The sequence below is a fragment of the Chelon labrosus genome (assembly GCF_963514085.1).
Source record: "Chelon labrosus genome assembly, chromosome: 20".
NCBI lineage: Eukaryota > Metazoa > Chordata > Actinopteri > Mugiliformes > Mugilidae > Chelon > Chelon labrosus.
In genome coordinates, this window is record NC_140353.1 from 16122381 (window position 1) to 16140387 (window position 18007).

General features: G+C 42.5%; 1 protein-coding gene across 1 annotated transcript in view; it reads right to left on the reverse strand.

Moving 5' to 3' along the window:
- Positions 1-3105: 3105 nt before the first annotated feature.
- dlgap2a (discs, large homolog-associated protein 2a) overlaps positions 3106-18007 on the reverse strand; it is a 49975-nt gene continuing 35073 nt past the window's right edge. Inside the window, exons 7-12 of the mRNA XM_084568638.1 lie at positions 17298-17683; positions 9936-10024; positions 9344-9783; positions 8774-8865; positions 4395-4547; positions 3106-4026 (exon numbers count right to left, since the gene is read on the reverse strand). Of these exons, the coding sequence (XP_084424764.1) occupies positions 3820-4026; positions 4395-4547; positions 8774-8865; positions 9344-9783; positions 9936-10024; positions 17298-17683 (1367 nt within the window). The 3' untranslated portion in view covers positions 3106-3819. The remainder of the gene's footprint in view (positions 4027-4394; positions 4548-8773; positions 8866-9343; positions 9784-9935; positions 10025-17297; positions 17684-18007) is intronic.

Sequence of the window (18007 nt, forward strand, 5' to 3'; positions counted from 1 at the left end):
TCATCCAAGACTGTGTTCATACCTGCTCGTACAAAACTGACTGAAAGGGTGATAAAAAAGAAAAAGAAAAGAAAAACACTTCATAGATTGAAAATGGTTTTCACTCTGACACAAACTTGACCCTGCCAATACAACAGAGAGAGGTTTTGTTCACGGTTTAGAAAATGTATTTTTTTTCTCCTTCCTGTGACGGTGATTTCCGCGAACACAGCTCTCACCTCAAACCGTAGCTTTGAATTTGACTAAAGCTCTGTGTTCTCTTTTGCACAAATCTTTTTGAAGATTTTTTTTTTCCCGCCACCCTGGGTGATTTCTGGCTCTGATCTCAATTTGCTGTTTGAAATTGTTCGTTTTGAGGTGCGACTCGAGAGAAAATGGCCTCATTGCAATTAGATGAACGCCTCTCGGAGGAGATGCACCGAGGTGGTGCTTACGCTACGCTTTTCTCACAGCCCTGCTCGGTTTGCATAAAGACGTTTCAGCGACAGCCTTCAGTGAAACTGGGCCCCGCGGAGATCGACGCAGGCTAATGCATGCACCGCTGATGCTCAGGTTCTGCAGTGTGGGCCACTATTCAGCAACACGTTTATCAACCCGAGCTTTGAAGGGCCTTGGAGGCTGTTTGCTTGATCTCACCAAGGACCCAAAATCTTACATAAGCTGCTTTGCCTAGTCAAAGGCAGGGCTGAAAATTACCCAGCACAGCGCCCCGGCTATTCTCACAGAGCAGCCTTCCAGCTACACAACAGCACACAGCACCAGCAGTTTGGGGCTCAGCGCGGAGCTCTCGTCTCCTCTAAGCCAGCATATGTCAGGCTGAGTCTGCCTCTCTCCCGTCTGCCTGCCACCGTGGCAACAGCAGGGGGAACGTGTCTGCTCTGCCAACTGCCTGGCATCACACACCCAGACGCTTTCCAGAAACCCACTGTCATTCTGATAAAGGCTCCTGCCTCTGGAATAAAAAAAGCAGTAGAATCATGGAGTTGTGTGTTTAATATGTAGTCTCAGCCGTGGGTTATAAGGAGCCCAGTTGAAGCATGGCACTGCATGTTTGAAACACTGTCACTCTAAGGCAGACTTATTTTAGCTTTCCGATATTTAATGTCGGAGCTCTGCTACAAGAAATTTGACAAGTAATAAATGTGTCCTGCAGGGTTGGTTGGAAAGAAATCAGAGTGAAACACATTTATACTTGAGACCCAGATGGGTTCAGAGCTTATGCTCTTGGACAACAACAAAGAAAGATGTAGTTGTAGATGTAGGACATTTCGTTAATCAAAATCACAATATTCTATTCTGTTTTGTCCTGAAATATGCTGCAGCAGAGTGCAGATGTTCACACGGACCATGTTTATCTCTGCAGGTGTGGCCACAGTTGGGTAGCAGCAGGGAAATGAAGCCGATGATCAGCTGAAGAGCTGATAGTTGGCGTACTACTGATCAAATAAAAAGCAGCACCATTCAGTTGAAGATTTAACTAATAAGTTTCAGTCTTTGGGTTTATGATTCGAACGTAGCTTCATGGTTCATTCTACTGGCACCGAAGATTGATGGTGAAGAGCAGCAGAAGTTTAGCCTTCGCTCAAAATGGATTTAGCGTTATGACTGATAGCAGTAGGTATTCCAATTTCCCACTGCACACCAGGGTTGTGTTGATCCATCTATTCCTGATTTAAGCTCTAGTAAGAAATAGCTCTCTCTTTCAAAGCCACCAGAGTCCATTGACACGAAGTGTAATTTCGCCTCACAGAAAATGGAAGTTGTTGGTCAGCTGCTGTGTGACTTTTTAATTCAGATCCAAACTAATGTGCCGGCACGCCAACGCGCCACACAATGACACAAACAAACCAAACCAATCGATAGCAGTGTTAGACCAACAACTCTCTTGTTCTGAGAGGTAAAATAGCTGTTTTTGTCAATGGACTCTGGTGGGTTTGAAGAGAGCAATATTCTGGAACCTGTGATGAAAGGCTTTCATCCAGACAAAAAGGCGTTGTGACAGGAAGGTAAAGCAGCAATAATATCCAAAATATGGCATATACTTAAACTGAAAGTATTTATTTTTTTTACACTGGCCTTGTTTTAGGTGGTCAAGATACGTTTTGCTGCTGACCCCGTCCACAGTAATTCAGCTTGGCACCATCTACTGTAGGTGATACGCTAGATGGGTGGGATCATACAATCCCACTTAAACTAACCTGAACTTTCAATTTAAACATCAAGTTTACAGAGAGCTATTAAACTCTCAAGTGAATCTCTGCACTGTGATAATAATGAAAGTCAAATACAGCACAACTACATCCAATTTTCATCACAGATACCCGTAGACATTTTATCCTATTCCCCTTATATTTCCTTGTGAGGATACTCGCAAAGTTGGAGTTGTTTGAGACTTGGATCCCTCTGGAACACCTCTGCCCCAGTTTCTATTCATTATTTCCCTTCTTTTCCTAGAGGGAGTAGGCTATGATATTGCTTAGGGACACTTTTCAACAACGCGGAACTTTTCAGGAAACGTATAAATCACGACGCGTTTCTGGGATTAAAGCGTATGCAGATATTTTGTTTGTGTTTTGATGGTTTTTCTCCTCATTAACAGCGGCTGAGGGCGCAACTTGAAAGTGCCTGAGAGGAAAGCGATTCAGATGAAAACACAGTGAGGTTTGGCGCACGATTGCAACGAATCGGATCCGTCAGAGCAAGCAACAGAGAGGGCAGACAAGCGACGGACATGAAGGAACAAAACAAAACAAAGCAAACGTGATGAATATTCTTCCCACTCACAATTCAAAAATACAACAGTACTATTGTGAACTTGGGTATGTACATTTCCCTTGGAAATAGAGAGAATTGTAATAAGTGCATAAGTGCATTTGTCTACACATTTTGATCTAAAGAGTTACACAAACCTTCATAGTTTTTTTTGTTTGTTTTTTGTTTTTACTGCATTGACGTAATGAAAATGTTGGCACGAGACTTGCATGTTTTCAGCTTCAAGTAAATGTCAATATCTGAAAGTTGGCAACAGGAACATGAGATATATAAGAAAGTCGTGTGAAATGTGCGTGTCGATGAGCTGACGGGTGTCGTTCAACCACAACCAGATTGGGTAGAAAGCTGCATTTTTCAACACTGACCAGTCCAGAGCTTATTAAGGGCTGCCTGAATAACCTTGTATGGGTGACCAGTGCCACATGCGCGTAGCTGAGGTATTTCAAGCATTGGCACTTCTCAGAGAGTTGAACTTACAACAATTTAGTGATATTTATCCTAGAATTAACATTAACACCCCGAAAGAACACAAGGAACATAATGAATCACAATCTTAAATGACTGAAAAATACTGAAGGGTTACTAACCATTTTTGAACAACTTGAAATAAATATATTTTCTCTCATTTACTCGTTTTTTTTTTTTTTTAGCTCAAAGGCCTGGTTGCTGGTAGGTTTTCAAAGCTGCACTTTTTAAATGGCACTTTGCAAATGCTGAAAAACTACAGATGTACCCATCCATCCAGGAGGACGGATGAGAGAGGGAGAGCTCGTGGGCTGAGAATCACGGTCACCAGCGAACCAAGGAAAGAAACCCAACCAACCAATGTCAGACATACGTTTTGGCTAACACTCATTCTGGCAATGGGAGGAGAGCCTCGGCACATCCTGCAGTCCAGTGGTGTTGGCGATGGGCACTGAGGATGGCGATCGGACAACAGATGGATGGAGGAAGTGTAGAGAGAATAGCAGTCTAGAAAAAAAGGCTAGTTTTAAAGTAGTTTGAGCGTGGGAGCGGGGAGACGCGTCGGCCCCCGACCCTGTCTTCTCAAAGTCTAGTCTGAGCCTCTGGAATATAGATCTCGATGCTGTCCGCTCGCTCTGAGGCTGAGTTCTGCCGGAAGGAGGCGGCCCGCTTGGCTGCCATTAGCCGTCGACGGGCCTCCTGCCGGTGCCTGTCTGGGAGGTCCAGGGATTTCTCCCTTGTCACTGCACTCTTCTGTCGAACTGTCTTCTTTGGTACGGGAGCTGGTGGCTTTAAGAGGAACAGAGAATAATTAGAGGGTGGTCATACAGTTATTCAGAAAACAGTGGTTTATTCCTTGAAGCAGAGACGTACATCTGTACTCCAGTTTCATCAGGAGCAATTAGCTACTGTAGCTCCTCACCACAAACGACACATTCTGATCCTGTCTTTGATCAGTTATGATCAAACAACCTCAGAGCAGACCCCAGGTAGGGAACTATGGCAGCTTTGGATAATGTTTTTTTGTTCATCTATTATTTTGCTTACACCTCCACAGAATGGGACTTCAGGGTTTCTGACACAAAATCAGGAAACATGCAGCAGAAAAGGCAGTAACATCCCCGCGCTGCCCGACCGCGCCGTAAGAGACCTCTCACCTTCTTCTCCGGGCTGTCAACAGGCCTCCAGTTGTTGTTCTTGATCTGCTGCAGCTGGTCAAACTTCACGGTGACGTCGTCAATGGAGAGCTGCAGCAGGTCCCAGAACCCAGCCAGGTCCTGAGAGGTGGGTCGAGGCATGGCGCTGGGGTCCTGCAGCGAGAACGGGTGAGAGGAATCACAGCGAAGATCACATAAACGTGAACAGTATAGTGAGAGAGATAGTGGCTCATAGTCTGGACAGTAGTTCACTAAACAAGATGAAGCACATAACGTTGTACCTCATGTACGTTATGTTTTATTCCAGTTGTACCCTGTGTATGTTGTATTGTACCCCCACGGTATGTTATGTTGTACCTCAAACCTTGATCTAGCACTGTGCTGTAACTGTGTCTCTCTGCTTGTCACTGATATATCGACGTACAGCTTAGGAAAAACAAATTCCATCGTGGACAATAAAAGCTAAGTAATTTACCACCAGAAATATAGAGTATGCTTGTATATGGACACATGATTTAATTGCACTTCTATTTCTCAGAAATGCAATTCACTAATTCAGTTAGCTTCTGCTTATTGCACTTCGTAGCAGATCCACTAGATGTCCTTATCAGACTCATCAAAACAGGCACGGACACCAGTTTCAGTTGAAATGAGGGATAAGAAGTTGTGATAGAGACCAATCCTGTCATGTGTCCACGAGTGAGGTCTGAAATAATAAACTGCCTTTGTCAGTTCAGTCCCAATCATCTCTCAGTTCCTAAAATGAAAGGGATATCAAATTGAGAAGCACTTCATTGTCTCAGCTACTGGCTTGCAGGTGCTGAATGAGTCATCAGATCCTATTTAACTTATAAATTATGCACTTTTCTTCCATTAAATCTATCCCTTCTAACTTGAATGTTCATGTGAATTTATAACGGCACTGTAAAAACAATACTGAAGGCCACTGGGCTTATACGTATACTTTATGAACAGAACTGCTCACAAAAGCTGTTTTATAGTCTAATTATTAGACTCTGATAGGACCAAATAGTTAGAGTTAAGAGAGCACTAACGGAGAGTGATGCAGATTCACATTATCTTAAACAAATAATCTTTAACCTTTGTCAGAAAAAGGATTTCGATTTCTCAAAAATGTAATTCACTAATTCAGATAGCTGTCCTTGTACTTTATGATATAAGTCTCTGGTACAATACTGATATGACAAAGAGGACTGACTCAACAATAGTCTTCTTATGCAGCACACTGCACAGTTTATTCATACGTACTTGAGTAAAACGCTGAAGCTGAAGTTGCTTTCGAAGGCAGATTAGCACCTTGCACGACAGCTATTGATGTGTTAGTTTGAACGGGTGAATTAAAAACACTGTAAAGTGCTTTGAACCACTAAGGTAGAAAAGCATCACATGTCAAAGTGTAGATCATAATTGCATAACAGTTTTTTGATTTCTTCTACAGCAACCTAGCAGAATTTTATTCACTCATTCATTCATTTTCTGTAACCGCTTGTCCACTGTCGGGTTGCGGTGGGTGGAGGGCTGGAGCCCATCCCAGCTGCACCAGAATCTTATTCAATCTTTATTTAACCAGGCAAGTCATTAAAAACAAATTCTTTAAAATGGCGGCTGGGCGAAAGGCAAAGCGACAAAACATAAAAAAAAACATTAAAAATTAAAAGGACAGCAGCACACACGACGTGCCAACTGGATAACCCCAGAGATACTGGCGCTCTAGACCTCATGGCATTCAGATTATGTGGCTGGGGAAGGCTGCTGATGGGCCAACAGACAGTATGACAGCAGCGCTTGGTATTTTCTATGATAGAGTCATCGGTGAGTTATTGCAGTGCGGCATTATGTCCTGCCACGGCGTCCTGTTTAAATAAAACATGCATCAAGGAGATGCAAGACTGTCTCACAGTGGCATTTCACTTTAAAAAGATATTAAACCAAAACGTGGTAATTTAGAACTCCCTGTTTGGAATTGTGTTTATCAAGTTGCAAACCATCACCACGAGATTCACAGCTTTACAGAGTGTGTATAGGTCAGATAATAGTGTGAGTATTTAGTATTTATTTCTCCTTATTGCTACTTAAAACATTTACCTTTGTTTTTAATAAAAAAAAACAAAAAAAAGACTGGGAACTGCTCATAAGAACTGCAATGTACCTCTTGTGCAAATGGTAATAAATTCTGTTCTTTTCTATCTGAGAATGCCAGAACATACAGATTTAGTGGGAAGAGATACATAAATGATGAAGACTATCTTCAACACACAGATACCACTGGATGTCAAAACAGTATATATACAGTACTGTATAGGCTATCTGCTTCCAGAAACAGAAGGTACTGACACGGTTTTGATGAGGATGTTGCTAAAAGATAGATGAACTGGTTCTAACATAAATATACTTGGACTGATGTGACAATAGAGAACAACAGGATGGAAGATGGACATTTTTTTACACAACACTCGGGGTAATGCGTTCTTTTTGAAAAACGTCTGAGACTTGATTTTGCAGATGTACAGGGTTTAAGGAACATTCGTATATTTAACTAAATATTTTTGTCACCATCTTCTCCCTGGGTGTAGTTATAGCTATAGTGGATAGTAGAACTGGTTTAGCTGTGCCTTTTTCTACATCTTTTCTACATCAGCGCTGGCTTTCAGAACAATGCTCTTGGAAATAAAAACAGAATTAAAAAAAGTCATTACTCCACAAGAAAACTGTGACAAACTGAATTTATTCGTCTCTTTCCTTAATCTGAAAATTATTTTACGAGACCATTTACTGTTTAGAGATTAAAGACTTAGATTAAACAGTTTTAATCTGTTCTTTTTTTTTACATCTCAAATATTTTTTATTATATTCACTCAAAGAATCAACATTGTGCCTTGAAATGCGTTCATGTGTTCAGCATTAAAAGATTGTCGTAATTATCTTTTGCACGGCAAGGGAATTAATCCAGATGACCTCAGATTTTAAACATGGCTGTCATGAAAGGTATGCAGGGGAACAGAACACACTCCTGCTGTTATCTCTAATTACCGGAGGACTGCCTCCATCAGCTTTCCCCTGACCCCCGAACCCGTGGCGTTCTTCAGACTGTCTCAGAAGTCTCAAGGTTTCATACATCCACAGCTGGCGGATTTAGTGGGAGTCAGTGAGTTTGGAGCTCCAGCGGCATCAGAGCCAGCTTTAAATCCCGCGGCTCCTCCCACAGAAGTGCTCCGCACACGCAGTCTGTCTGTCTTTGGAGCATTTTAAGCCAGGCTTTCTGAGTGTTTATTCAGGAGTTAGAGAAAAGCAGGCTGATTAAACAAGATTAGACATTTTGTTTAATCTTCTAATTTGAGGGCATTTCACAAACAAAGCCAAAGTAGGAAGTGAGTAATGTTCCATATGTATTTATAATGCTTTCAGGGTTGCAGTTTTTTTTTTGGAGTGAAAAAGTTGCTGAGCGCGCTTACATAACACTGTCTCCTTCAGAGGGAAAAAGTACTTGACTAGGTCTGTGAGGCTGGTTCACTGTATCTAATCCCTGTGCAGTTCCCATTCGCCCTGAATGAGCAATTTTGCTGCACATTGCAAAAACAGCAAACACTATCTCTCATAAGCCCACAGCAGCTTCATTTGAAATATTGGGCACTTGGCTCAGATCAATAAAACCAGTTGTGAACAGTGCAAGAAAAATATGAGGCAAGAATCCCTGACCCCATGTGTGTTCCCGCTCTGGATGAGCAGTGGAGCGGCTGCTGTCTGGACGTAACGGTCTTCTTCTTGTTTCTGTCTCTTCTCAGGACAAAGCCACACCACTGAATACACCCTCACTCAGGTGTTTCATTTCAAAATGTTCAGGTCACTTGGGAACGAGAGGGACAGCCAGTGGTTGTCAATCTATGGCATATTCAAGGAGCTGTGGTTCAGCTCATTAGCACCGGCCAAGGCATGAAACGTGAATGAAGGTTGGAGGGCAGACGTTGCGAGGACACGTAAAGCACAGTCATTTAAAAGTTATATTTCGTTCACGCTGCAGCTGCTCCATACTCATTTTTCTTTTCTCACTTTAAGTACAGACGGAATATGATTTATGCCTTTTGGAAAACACTTTACAGCTTCAACTGCAATGTGTCCTTCATGTAACTTGAACAAGACTGTCAAAAGTTGCCAAGAAAATAACAATGTTTACACTGGAAGATGAACTAAATGGATAATATACTGGTTTGAATAATGAATGACAAGGCCAAACTTTGTCTTTTAAACTTCTCTCTTTTCACATTTTTTTGTTTTATGCTCTACCAGTCCAGGATAATCGTACAAAACGTACATAGACGTGAATAAAGACTCAGCGTCTCATACATATGATCGTGTCTTACCAGGTTTTGCTGACACAGCCAGTAGAATTGCTGGAATTTCTGAGACATGAGCAGCTGAGCGCTTCCCACTGCACTCCGGATTTTACCTAGGACTGAAACACACGAAGCGAATCAAGTCACTGCCATACGAACATTCAGTACAGTACATTAAAAAAAAACACACACACACATTTTGTGATGTGAGGAGACGAACGACAGGGGGAAATCGAGCAGCAGTGGAAAACAACTTGCTCCCTATCATGGAGATAATATGGAAAGATGTTGGAGAAAATGTGGAGTACATAAAACAGATCATTTCCATGTCTTCCACTCTTTACTGGCAGGAAATAAAGAAACGCATGGAGGACACGCTGAAGGTGGAAGACTGAAACTTGTGGAGTGCCCTGGTTCTAGGTCATATACTTTGTATTCATGGTGTCTTGTGTAACATGTTTTTTGTTTTTTTGTCTTGTCTGTTTTGTTTTATCCTAAACTTCTGCATCAAAAAGAGAATTTGAACAACTGCTTTCAGCTCTGCCTGCACAAAGCAGCATCAGATCGTCCTCGAAGCTTTCACCGAAGAACACTCACTTTCCTCTGTCAGGTCGTTCTCTTCAGCTTCTGCCTCCATCTCCTTGCACCAGCCCTCCATCCTCTTGGTCTCGTTGTGGAGCAGCTGCATGAACCAGCTCCCATCCCTCCGCAGGGAGGGGGACACCCTCCCCGACTCGCCTGACGAGGCCGCGCTCTCTCGTGGAGGAGGGGGTTCTAGCTGCCAGGTGGTTTCGCTGGTGGTCTCCCTGGGGCTGGGCGGTTCGGCTGGAGTACGGTAATCCTCTCTGTAGCTGAAGAGGCCCTGGGTGCGCACGGTCCGCACTGCCCCGTACTGGGTGGGCGTGCTGGGCTCTGAGTGACGCTGGAAGCCGCCACCAAACTGCAGCCCCTTGTCCTCCATGGTGGGAAAACCCTCCAACTCCATGTCAGCCTGCACAGCTGCAGTCACACTGTTGGAGCGTTTGAACCTTCCCTGCCTGCAAAGAGATAAAAGGCACACATGAACGTACACATGCCGAAATGACAAATAATGGCTAAGACAATGGGGCTATTGTTCATAATAATGAGATCAAACATCAAAGAATTGAATTTTTGTAATGAGGTTAAAACTCCAGAGCCATTAGCTCACCCTTTCTTGTCATCCTCTACCTGGATCCCAACAGAATGATACTCCCTTGAGCCTTTGCTTTCGGATTCAGAGTCCGTGGCCGCTTCCACCTATTGTGAAGAAATGACACAAACCAACAGTGCGTCTCATTATGAGAGCTGCCATCCCCCAGTGCTTCCGGGTTTATTGGGCTGGGACCAGACAGAGCAACTTAACTGTACAGAGCATGTCAGAAAGTAAACACTGTATGATTTATGGAGGCTGCAAAGGCAACCAGAGGACTTTAGCTTTGTACAGAAATTAATCTGAAGATTGAAGCAGGGTGTGCTGGAGCTTTTATTGAACACTATATCATGTTCAAAAGAAGTTTAGTTGAGTGAGTTAAGTGTAATAATAATATTGATATTCACAATATTCTGTGTTGGAAATGAATAAAGAATCACCTAAGGATCATATACAGTACTAGACAACAGCTTAAAAAACACTTTCTCAGTCCACCTTGTAGATAAATAATAGCCACACTCAATTCTTATTGCAATATAAGTCTTTTAACACGCCTTTCAGCTTTCATTATGGGGCACGTTTTAACCGTTACAGGAAATAAATACACGTAATCAAAGCCATTTTGTTGAAAACTAATTCAACTCCAGTTACTCAGATGACCTGTATGAGATGTCGCTGTTATTCCTCTGTCTATCACCGCATAAAGCCCATTCAAACAATTTGCAAATCTTGGCCAGAGCATAATCACTTCCAGATCACCTTTCCACCGCAAAGATTTTGTGGGCGTGGGAAGTCTGGTTGCCTTTTAGACTAGATGAATACCAAGTTATTATGCAGTAAGCAACAAACAGCTCCGGCTCTTCAACAGTATTGAAGCAGTTCATGCATATATTGAAGCAAACACAAATAATCTCAATTGGGTTATGGTCGCCTATTGTCGAGTCCAGGTCATCTGCTACAGCACTCCATCACTGCTTCTTGGTCAAACAGGGCCTCCATAGTTTGGAGATGTGTTTTGACTCATTGACGTTTGTCAAATTTCAAGGAAAACCAGCTGAAATGGTATATAAATGTATAATTCTGTGGTAGGCATCTGGACTAGTCGGGTTTGCTTGAAGATGTTTTGCCAATCATACGAGCAGCCCCATCAGTTCTAAACGATTGGAGGGGAGTTTAGGTTGTCATTAGGAACATCTGTGGGTGGTGCCAACTTGAAACTTACAAGACTGGGGTCTGCAATCTGCAAATTTTCTTGATACCCTTTCATATTCCCGCACTAGTTGAAGGGTGCATAGCTATATGTCTCTAAAAAGCTGTGTTTCTCATCTGCAGAGCTGCATGTTAGTCATCTGTGTTCCAGCCTCATCAACCTGCCCAGTCTTCATAGCATGGTTATGTTATCCATTCCTACCTAAATGCACAGGTACATCAATGTAACATGCATCAACTATATCTTAGTGCTTGCTCTGGGGGGTTCAGGCTGGTTTCAGGCTGGGTTCTGTAAAGCATCTTGAGATAATTTGTCTATTATCAATGCTATATAAATAAAACTGAATTGAATCTCCACAATCTTAACAAAAAACTGGTTAAGATATTGCCAGCAGTGTGCAAAGCTTTCATAATTTGATCTACCTGGTGTATCACACACACAGAAACGTGTGTGTGACTGTTTCTGTGTGTGTGACAATAATTCTCAGATTAGACAATGTTAGCAACTAGCTGGTAAACATAGTAGAGCATTTATCAACTAAACAGATACAGAGCCTGGTCCTTGTCACTGGTGTAAACCAAAGAAGATCTAAAAGGAGAGTAAATATCGGACACACCTTCAAATGGATGTTAATGCTGCTCAACGTCTGCCCAGTGTGTAAACAGATAATTACTTGCCGACAAGTTTGCCTTGTCAACATCACAGCGCGATAACGTTGGAGCTTCTGCACTGCATCCAAATGTTATTAATTAATCAACTACTTCAGGTCCTCTGTTAAAATAAATAACAGATCCACCAGACAGAGGCTCTGCACTTAAAGCTAGGTACTACAGACTGATCTTTGGCAGGTATTGCCGTCTTCAGGACCAAACACAGTGACTGACAGGGAAGCATTAGTAAATATTATGGGATGGGATGAAAGTGACTGATGATGATCCTGCCTGCTCCTGCGTGGCTACAATCCTGATCCAGGAGCCCGGTCTCAAAGACTTTCTCGCTACCACTCCCTTGAGCCACATGCTTTAAGGGCCTTAAAAGAAACCTCGCCAGCGATCACCACTGTCGCTTTTCTTCTTGTTCCTCCTTTTGCTCACCCTTTTTTTTTTTTAATTCAATTTCTACCTTTCACCTCTCTCTTTGTCCGGCATTCACAATTTCCTGCTGCCTTACAGTCCTTTCACTGCTGACTGAATCCTTTCTTTGTCTTTTTTGTCATTTTACTCTTTCTTCTTTAGGAGCCTTTTTTTTTGTTGTTGCGACAGTACCAGCAATAGACTACAAATAAAAGAAATTGATAGTATAAAATGACCAGATACTGAGAGAGACATACGCTCCGTGCTAGGAATCAATGTGCTGTTCATTTCCTCTGGGCATCTGAATAGACCCTTTCAGGTACTATGGGTTGTTTTGGACACTACTTTAGTAGAAACTGAAAACTTTCGAACACTTTCGAACTTAATAAAATAAGATAATCCTTTAATCTATCTCACATTAGCCTCATGCGGCTGATGTTAGCATTTAGCTACCTGAAGTACAAAGTTCAAAGAGCATGATTACAAAACAAATCTGTATACATTTGTCCCGTGAATGATTGTAAGAGCGTCCAAAATGTCCATGTGAGTTCTTTAAAACGTCTGACATTCATGACTCATCACAGTGTTACGACTAGGAGAGTGCGCCAGAGGCATTGGTTCAAAATAAGGCGTGTTGCGTGGAAATGTCAACCCTACTTTTGTTGTGAGGTGGTCAGTATGAAAGTTTCGGAGTGACATTTTTGGAGAGCCATTCTGTCTTCTGTCAAGCTGTCTGGGTGAAGCTGTTAGCGGAGAGGAAATGACTGTTGAGCAGCTTGCCGAGGTGACCTCCATTACTTTGTCCAGAGCAAAGTCTACCTCATGAAAAGAGAATGAGCTCCATGTCCGTGATGGATGACAAAACTTGCCGGAGCCTCTGCGATTTATACGCCAATAGGCTACCCTGAAATGTTTTTGGTGTATGTATGCTGGCACACATATACTGTAAGTACACACACCGCATCAGTAATCACAGTCACAGCGTCAGCACAGGTGTTGAAACTGTGAGCATCAGCGAAAAGCTGAAGAGAGCCACTGTGCCTTTTCATCCAAATCACACACAAACACCACCTGGTGACTTTTCCCAGCGAGTCGCTGTGTTTAAGGTTAAAAACTTTGACTCGTCGTTTCATGCAGCCTCATTGCGGCTCCAATTAAAAGTGTTTGCTGTGAATAAATCAATCAGCCCTTCTCAACGCGAGCAGGTCTCAGTTTTAAAGTGCCACAAAGACTGGCTGGAAAGTGGTCCCTGTGGGAGGGACTAAGGGAAGTCTTTGGTCAAGTCCACGAGGTTCAAAGATCAACAATGTTAAATGTGTTGACCTCCTCTAAAATAGAGACGTCAACACAATTGGTAAATCAATAAAAAGGAAGGCTAATGCAGGTTAATTATACTTCTGGTGGTAGGTGAAGCAAATTCATTTGCCATGTGATATCACGAAGAGGTCACCTGAAGCCCTCAGCAATAAATCAACATTCACAGAGTCCATGGCGTTGTCTGCTGCAACACATGACTGTCATCACATCCACTGGAATGGTAGCTTTAACAAAAACATCACTATGGCCTTAAAGGAGCACAAAAACCAGCACAACAAGAGCAACAAACCAACACCTGCTGAGAAGTACCAGAATCTAAACTCTAAACATTTACCGTCACTGCAAGAGTGTTGGGTCACTACATAACTATGTGTGTGAGGATGGAGCTAGAATATCAGAGAATCCAAACTTTGCGAGGTAAGGTGTCTCTTACGTTGACCCAGACAAAATCTGATCTCTAAAATATCATATTTGGACTTAAATACTTTTTTAATTCTGCCTTTTTCTATTGTAGTTCAATGGAGCCGTTGTGTTTAACTGAAATATGAACTAACATACAGCCACTTCGACAATAAATATGATTTTTTTGGGAATCTTTTGAGAAATTTTGGGGCTCTGTTGAATGAAGCATTGCCATGTTAGTTTACATCAAGGTTTATGTCCCCTTTCTTTTGCTGAATTCTGGTGTAAGATTAAAATAATGGATGCTGATCACAGACTGTAGATAATAGATGGACGTAGCACTCACTGAACACCTGAAACATGTCAGTCACAGGGTAGCCATGTCCAAAGGGATACCTCGATTATTGTCCATGTAACTCTAAATGTGACAATAATTTACAAAATTTAGTAACTGAGAACTAGGTTTAGACTATAAACGCATCAGAAAAATGTTCATTGAGATAATAAATGAAGTGACTCTGACTTCAACACAGATTTATGGCACTAGCTTCACTTCTCTTACCCAGAGGCTATGTCCATCTTTTATACAGTCTATGATTCTAGAATGTAAATCCTGCAGCCACGACCTTAGCTACACCCTGCACCAATTCTCAGAGTCTGTGATATTCAGGTAGTCTAATACTGCCCTACACTGCAGCCGAAAGCAACAGGCTATAAGTCATTTTAACCAGACGCTGGCAATACAAAGCCACAAGATCTTGAATAAGGAGAGTGTGACGCACTACAAATCAAAGTTGAGGTGGCCTTTCAAAGCTCCACTGACGCTGTGAAGCGTCAATCACTCATGTGTATGTTTCACTCGTTCATTTTTAAATGGAATGACGACAGAACAGCGTCAGGGAGCACTTCAGCGACACTTCATCAGTGTAGTCGACCATGCTCGGGTGTTTTGGAACTTTTGTTGCTCTCAGTGTGAAAATAGTTTAAAAAAATGTTTCAGAGAGGTCATGCATCTAAAGGGAATCCCTGGGAAAGTGTTTAAAGAAACATTTTTCGGCAAAAGCTGCCTTTTATGCATTTTTGTCCCTCTCTGATTTATTTATTTTCTTGCATCTTTACAGCACCTGCATTGGTAATCTAAAGTGTTTTTAGACTTTCCACACATGGCTGAAGCCAATTTCAAAACCAATATGATTCTCTGTTCCTCTTCGTCACACAGGCGCAAACACAAACATACACACACACACACACACACACCCACACACATTCACTTGTTCCGTTTCTACACCTTCACTTCCTCTCATCCAGTCAAACAGCTTGAAACAACGGCGACCCGCTCTGCACCTTCCCCACCGCAATCCATCTGTAAGCACCTCTGCTGGTGATGATTGCAGGAAATCAGTGATGCATGTGCGCTGATTTGGAAAGATGCTGCCCCGACCGCGTTTCGCCAGCTGTGAGGTTTAGTGAAGCGCAACAGTGCGGTTTTGATGTTGCAGTTCTGCTTTTTTAAAATTAGCACCGTAAGTGTGGTTCGGTGGTCTGATCACGCCTAGGTGACTGAATCTGACCCCGACAGAAACTCTGAGAGCAGAACCAGAGGTCGTATGAAGAGAGTGAGAGTGTGAAGGATGATGTCTTAGGGCTGAAGTGGATAATTGGGTAATTCAGGCAGGGAATAAACACTCTGGGGAGAGAGTAAGGGCATGAATGAATGCACAACGAGGTAATGTTTAGAGTATGATTGAGTGAATCACCACCTGTACACGAGCCGAGATATAAACGCAGGCCGGCTGCATTTACATTCGGCTGACTTTTCTCCTAAAACCAACTACTGTGTATTTTTTGATACGAGGCTGGCATTTACACGCTTCACTGATAACTGCTCTTAGTTCAGATGTAAATATATTTTACTAACGTAAGCCTTGATTTTTGCAGAGTCTACTCTTAAAATGAAACAACAGGGTCATTTAAACACCCTTAATTTTGTTTAACTTTCAGTTTTCACGGCACATTGGATTTTTATTATTGCTTTATTTAAACAATATCCTGTGAAGATTTTGGAAAGGGAGATTTAAAAAAAAACAAAAACACAGTTAATAATAGTTATGGTCACACTACTCTTCAGTGCTGCCAGTAGCTGCTTTATGTCTTATTTGCTTGAGTTTTTCCAAGCGTTTGTTTTTTTGTCATTTTGAACTACTTGCCCACTCAAGCAGATTCTCAGGTCCTCTTTGTTTAACTTCGAGCATGTGGACGTGTTCCAGCAGAAATGTAGAAGTCATAACTCCAGCTTGCTTTACTTCCATATTTAGGACAACGTTAAACTGCCTTACTCCAAAACTGTGAAATTATTATTATTTTTTTAGGGCCAAGTGGGGTGCAGTTTTGCAGAGCTGGAGAACAGCTTACTTACATTTCCTTTGTCTAAGTGAAATGTAAGTAACTTAATTTTAATGGACAAAAGCGTGTTGAAGGCTATTTGGACATCACAGTGAAATGTCTCCGCTGGACATTCTCTAATTTCTGCATGTGCTGCTTCGCAACATTTGTGGCAGGATCAATTGACTTTGAAGAAAACATTAATTCACTGGCTGACTCTGACAGTCGATGGCTTTAATTTAATTCGGGTGTTAAGCCAATCTCCAGCCAGTGGACTGTCCTAATATCATTTGCAAGAAGAAAAAAAACAACTTGTAATTGCCCTTTGCTTGATTTATTTAGCAGGAAACTTGAACGGCACCCAGTGACATTCAAACGCCCCAAATAATGGGATTAATGAAATGTTAATTATGTTTTTCTCCAAATATTCCAAAGGTTTTTTAGTTAAACTTTGCACTGGTTTGAGCAAACTGGACTGTCAGCAGACAGAGTGAGCAAGTATATTTATAGATTAATGAGAGAATGACTTCGCTTTGATATTCTGCTTTGATAAAACACTATGAGCGACCCTTTTGAATGAGACAGGAGATCAACAACACGACAACCTCAGCCAGTATGAGAGACCGAGGGAGACAAATCTAAGGTAGGATCACACATCTCGAGTCAGAGGTGGAAACGGGAAAAAAAGAGAAGAGAAAGAGGAGAGAGCAAGAGTCAGAGAGAAAGGTACAGTCAGTAGAGGAGGAGTGAATGAACCGTGGAGTGAACTACCATTCACCAAAACCTGCTCGAGCATGAGTTGAATCTTAATTTAATGGATTGCAGTAAGATGACTCACTCTCTCTATTTTTAGCTGCAGAAAGGAGAGCACTGTTCCTCAGTTGTGTGTGATACTATTCTGTATTATTATATAACAAAACATAGGCTGGAGAATTTTAGCTCTCATTCAAACATATGGGAGCCTGTTTCACTGTCCACACTCATGTGAAGACTGACCTGTATCCCTATTGAAGATCGAGGCGTTTTCAAGTACTCCTCGGCCTTCGACACCAGGATGGCCTTGTCGCAGGTGAGCACCGAGCTGTGAGAGTCCGTGGATGGGTGTCGCTTCCCAGACATGACCCCGGCCGCCTCCATGGCTATGGTGACAGCCTTGGTGCTGTCCAGGCTGTCGGTGGAGTTGTAGAGGGCCCTGCCTGGGCTCAGCCCCAAGCTGAGGCCGTCGGGGGCCCACATCCCACCACGAGGGTGCCTCCCTTCGTGGTAGGCGTCCTGGGTGGACTCAGTGCTGCTCTGTGCCGTGATGGAGATGAGCGGTTTGGAGGTGGTGCGGGGCGGGACCGGAGGAGGGGTCTTCTTGTAGTTGGGTGTGTAGGTGATGGCTGGACAAGGTGGAAAGACACAGGAATCATTTAAAAAGTGCTTTGTAAAATATGTATGACAATCATGCTGCCACTATGATTTTCTAGATACCATATGAAATGACAGTTTTTGAATTCAAGTGTTGCTTGGATAATAGGCAAGGTAGACAACTGCTTGGGGCTCCAGGCCAGTAGGGGGCCCCAAGCACTGACAAACTGATTAAACTACAGCAGTAGCAATGTGCTAAGAGACCACTCTGAGTGGTCTTCACTTGACACAACTCTGGAGACTCAATCCTATCGTGTACAAGACTCCTTCGAGTAGTATCGTAGGACAACAGCGCC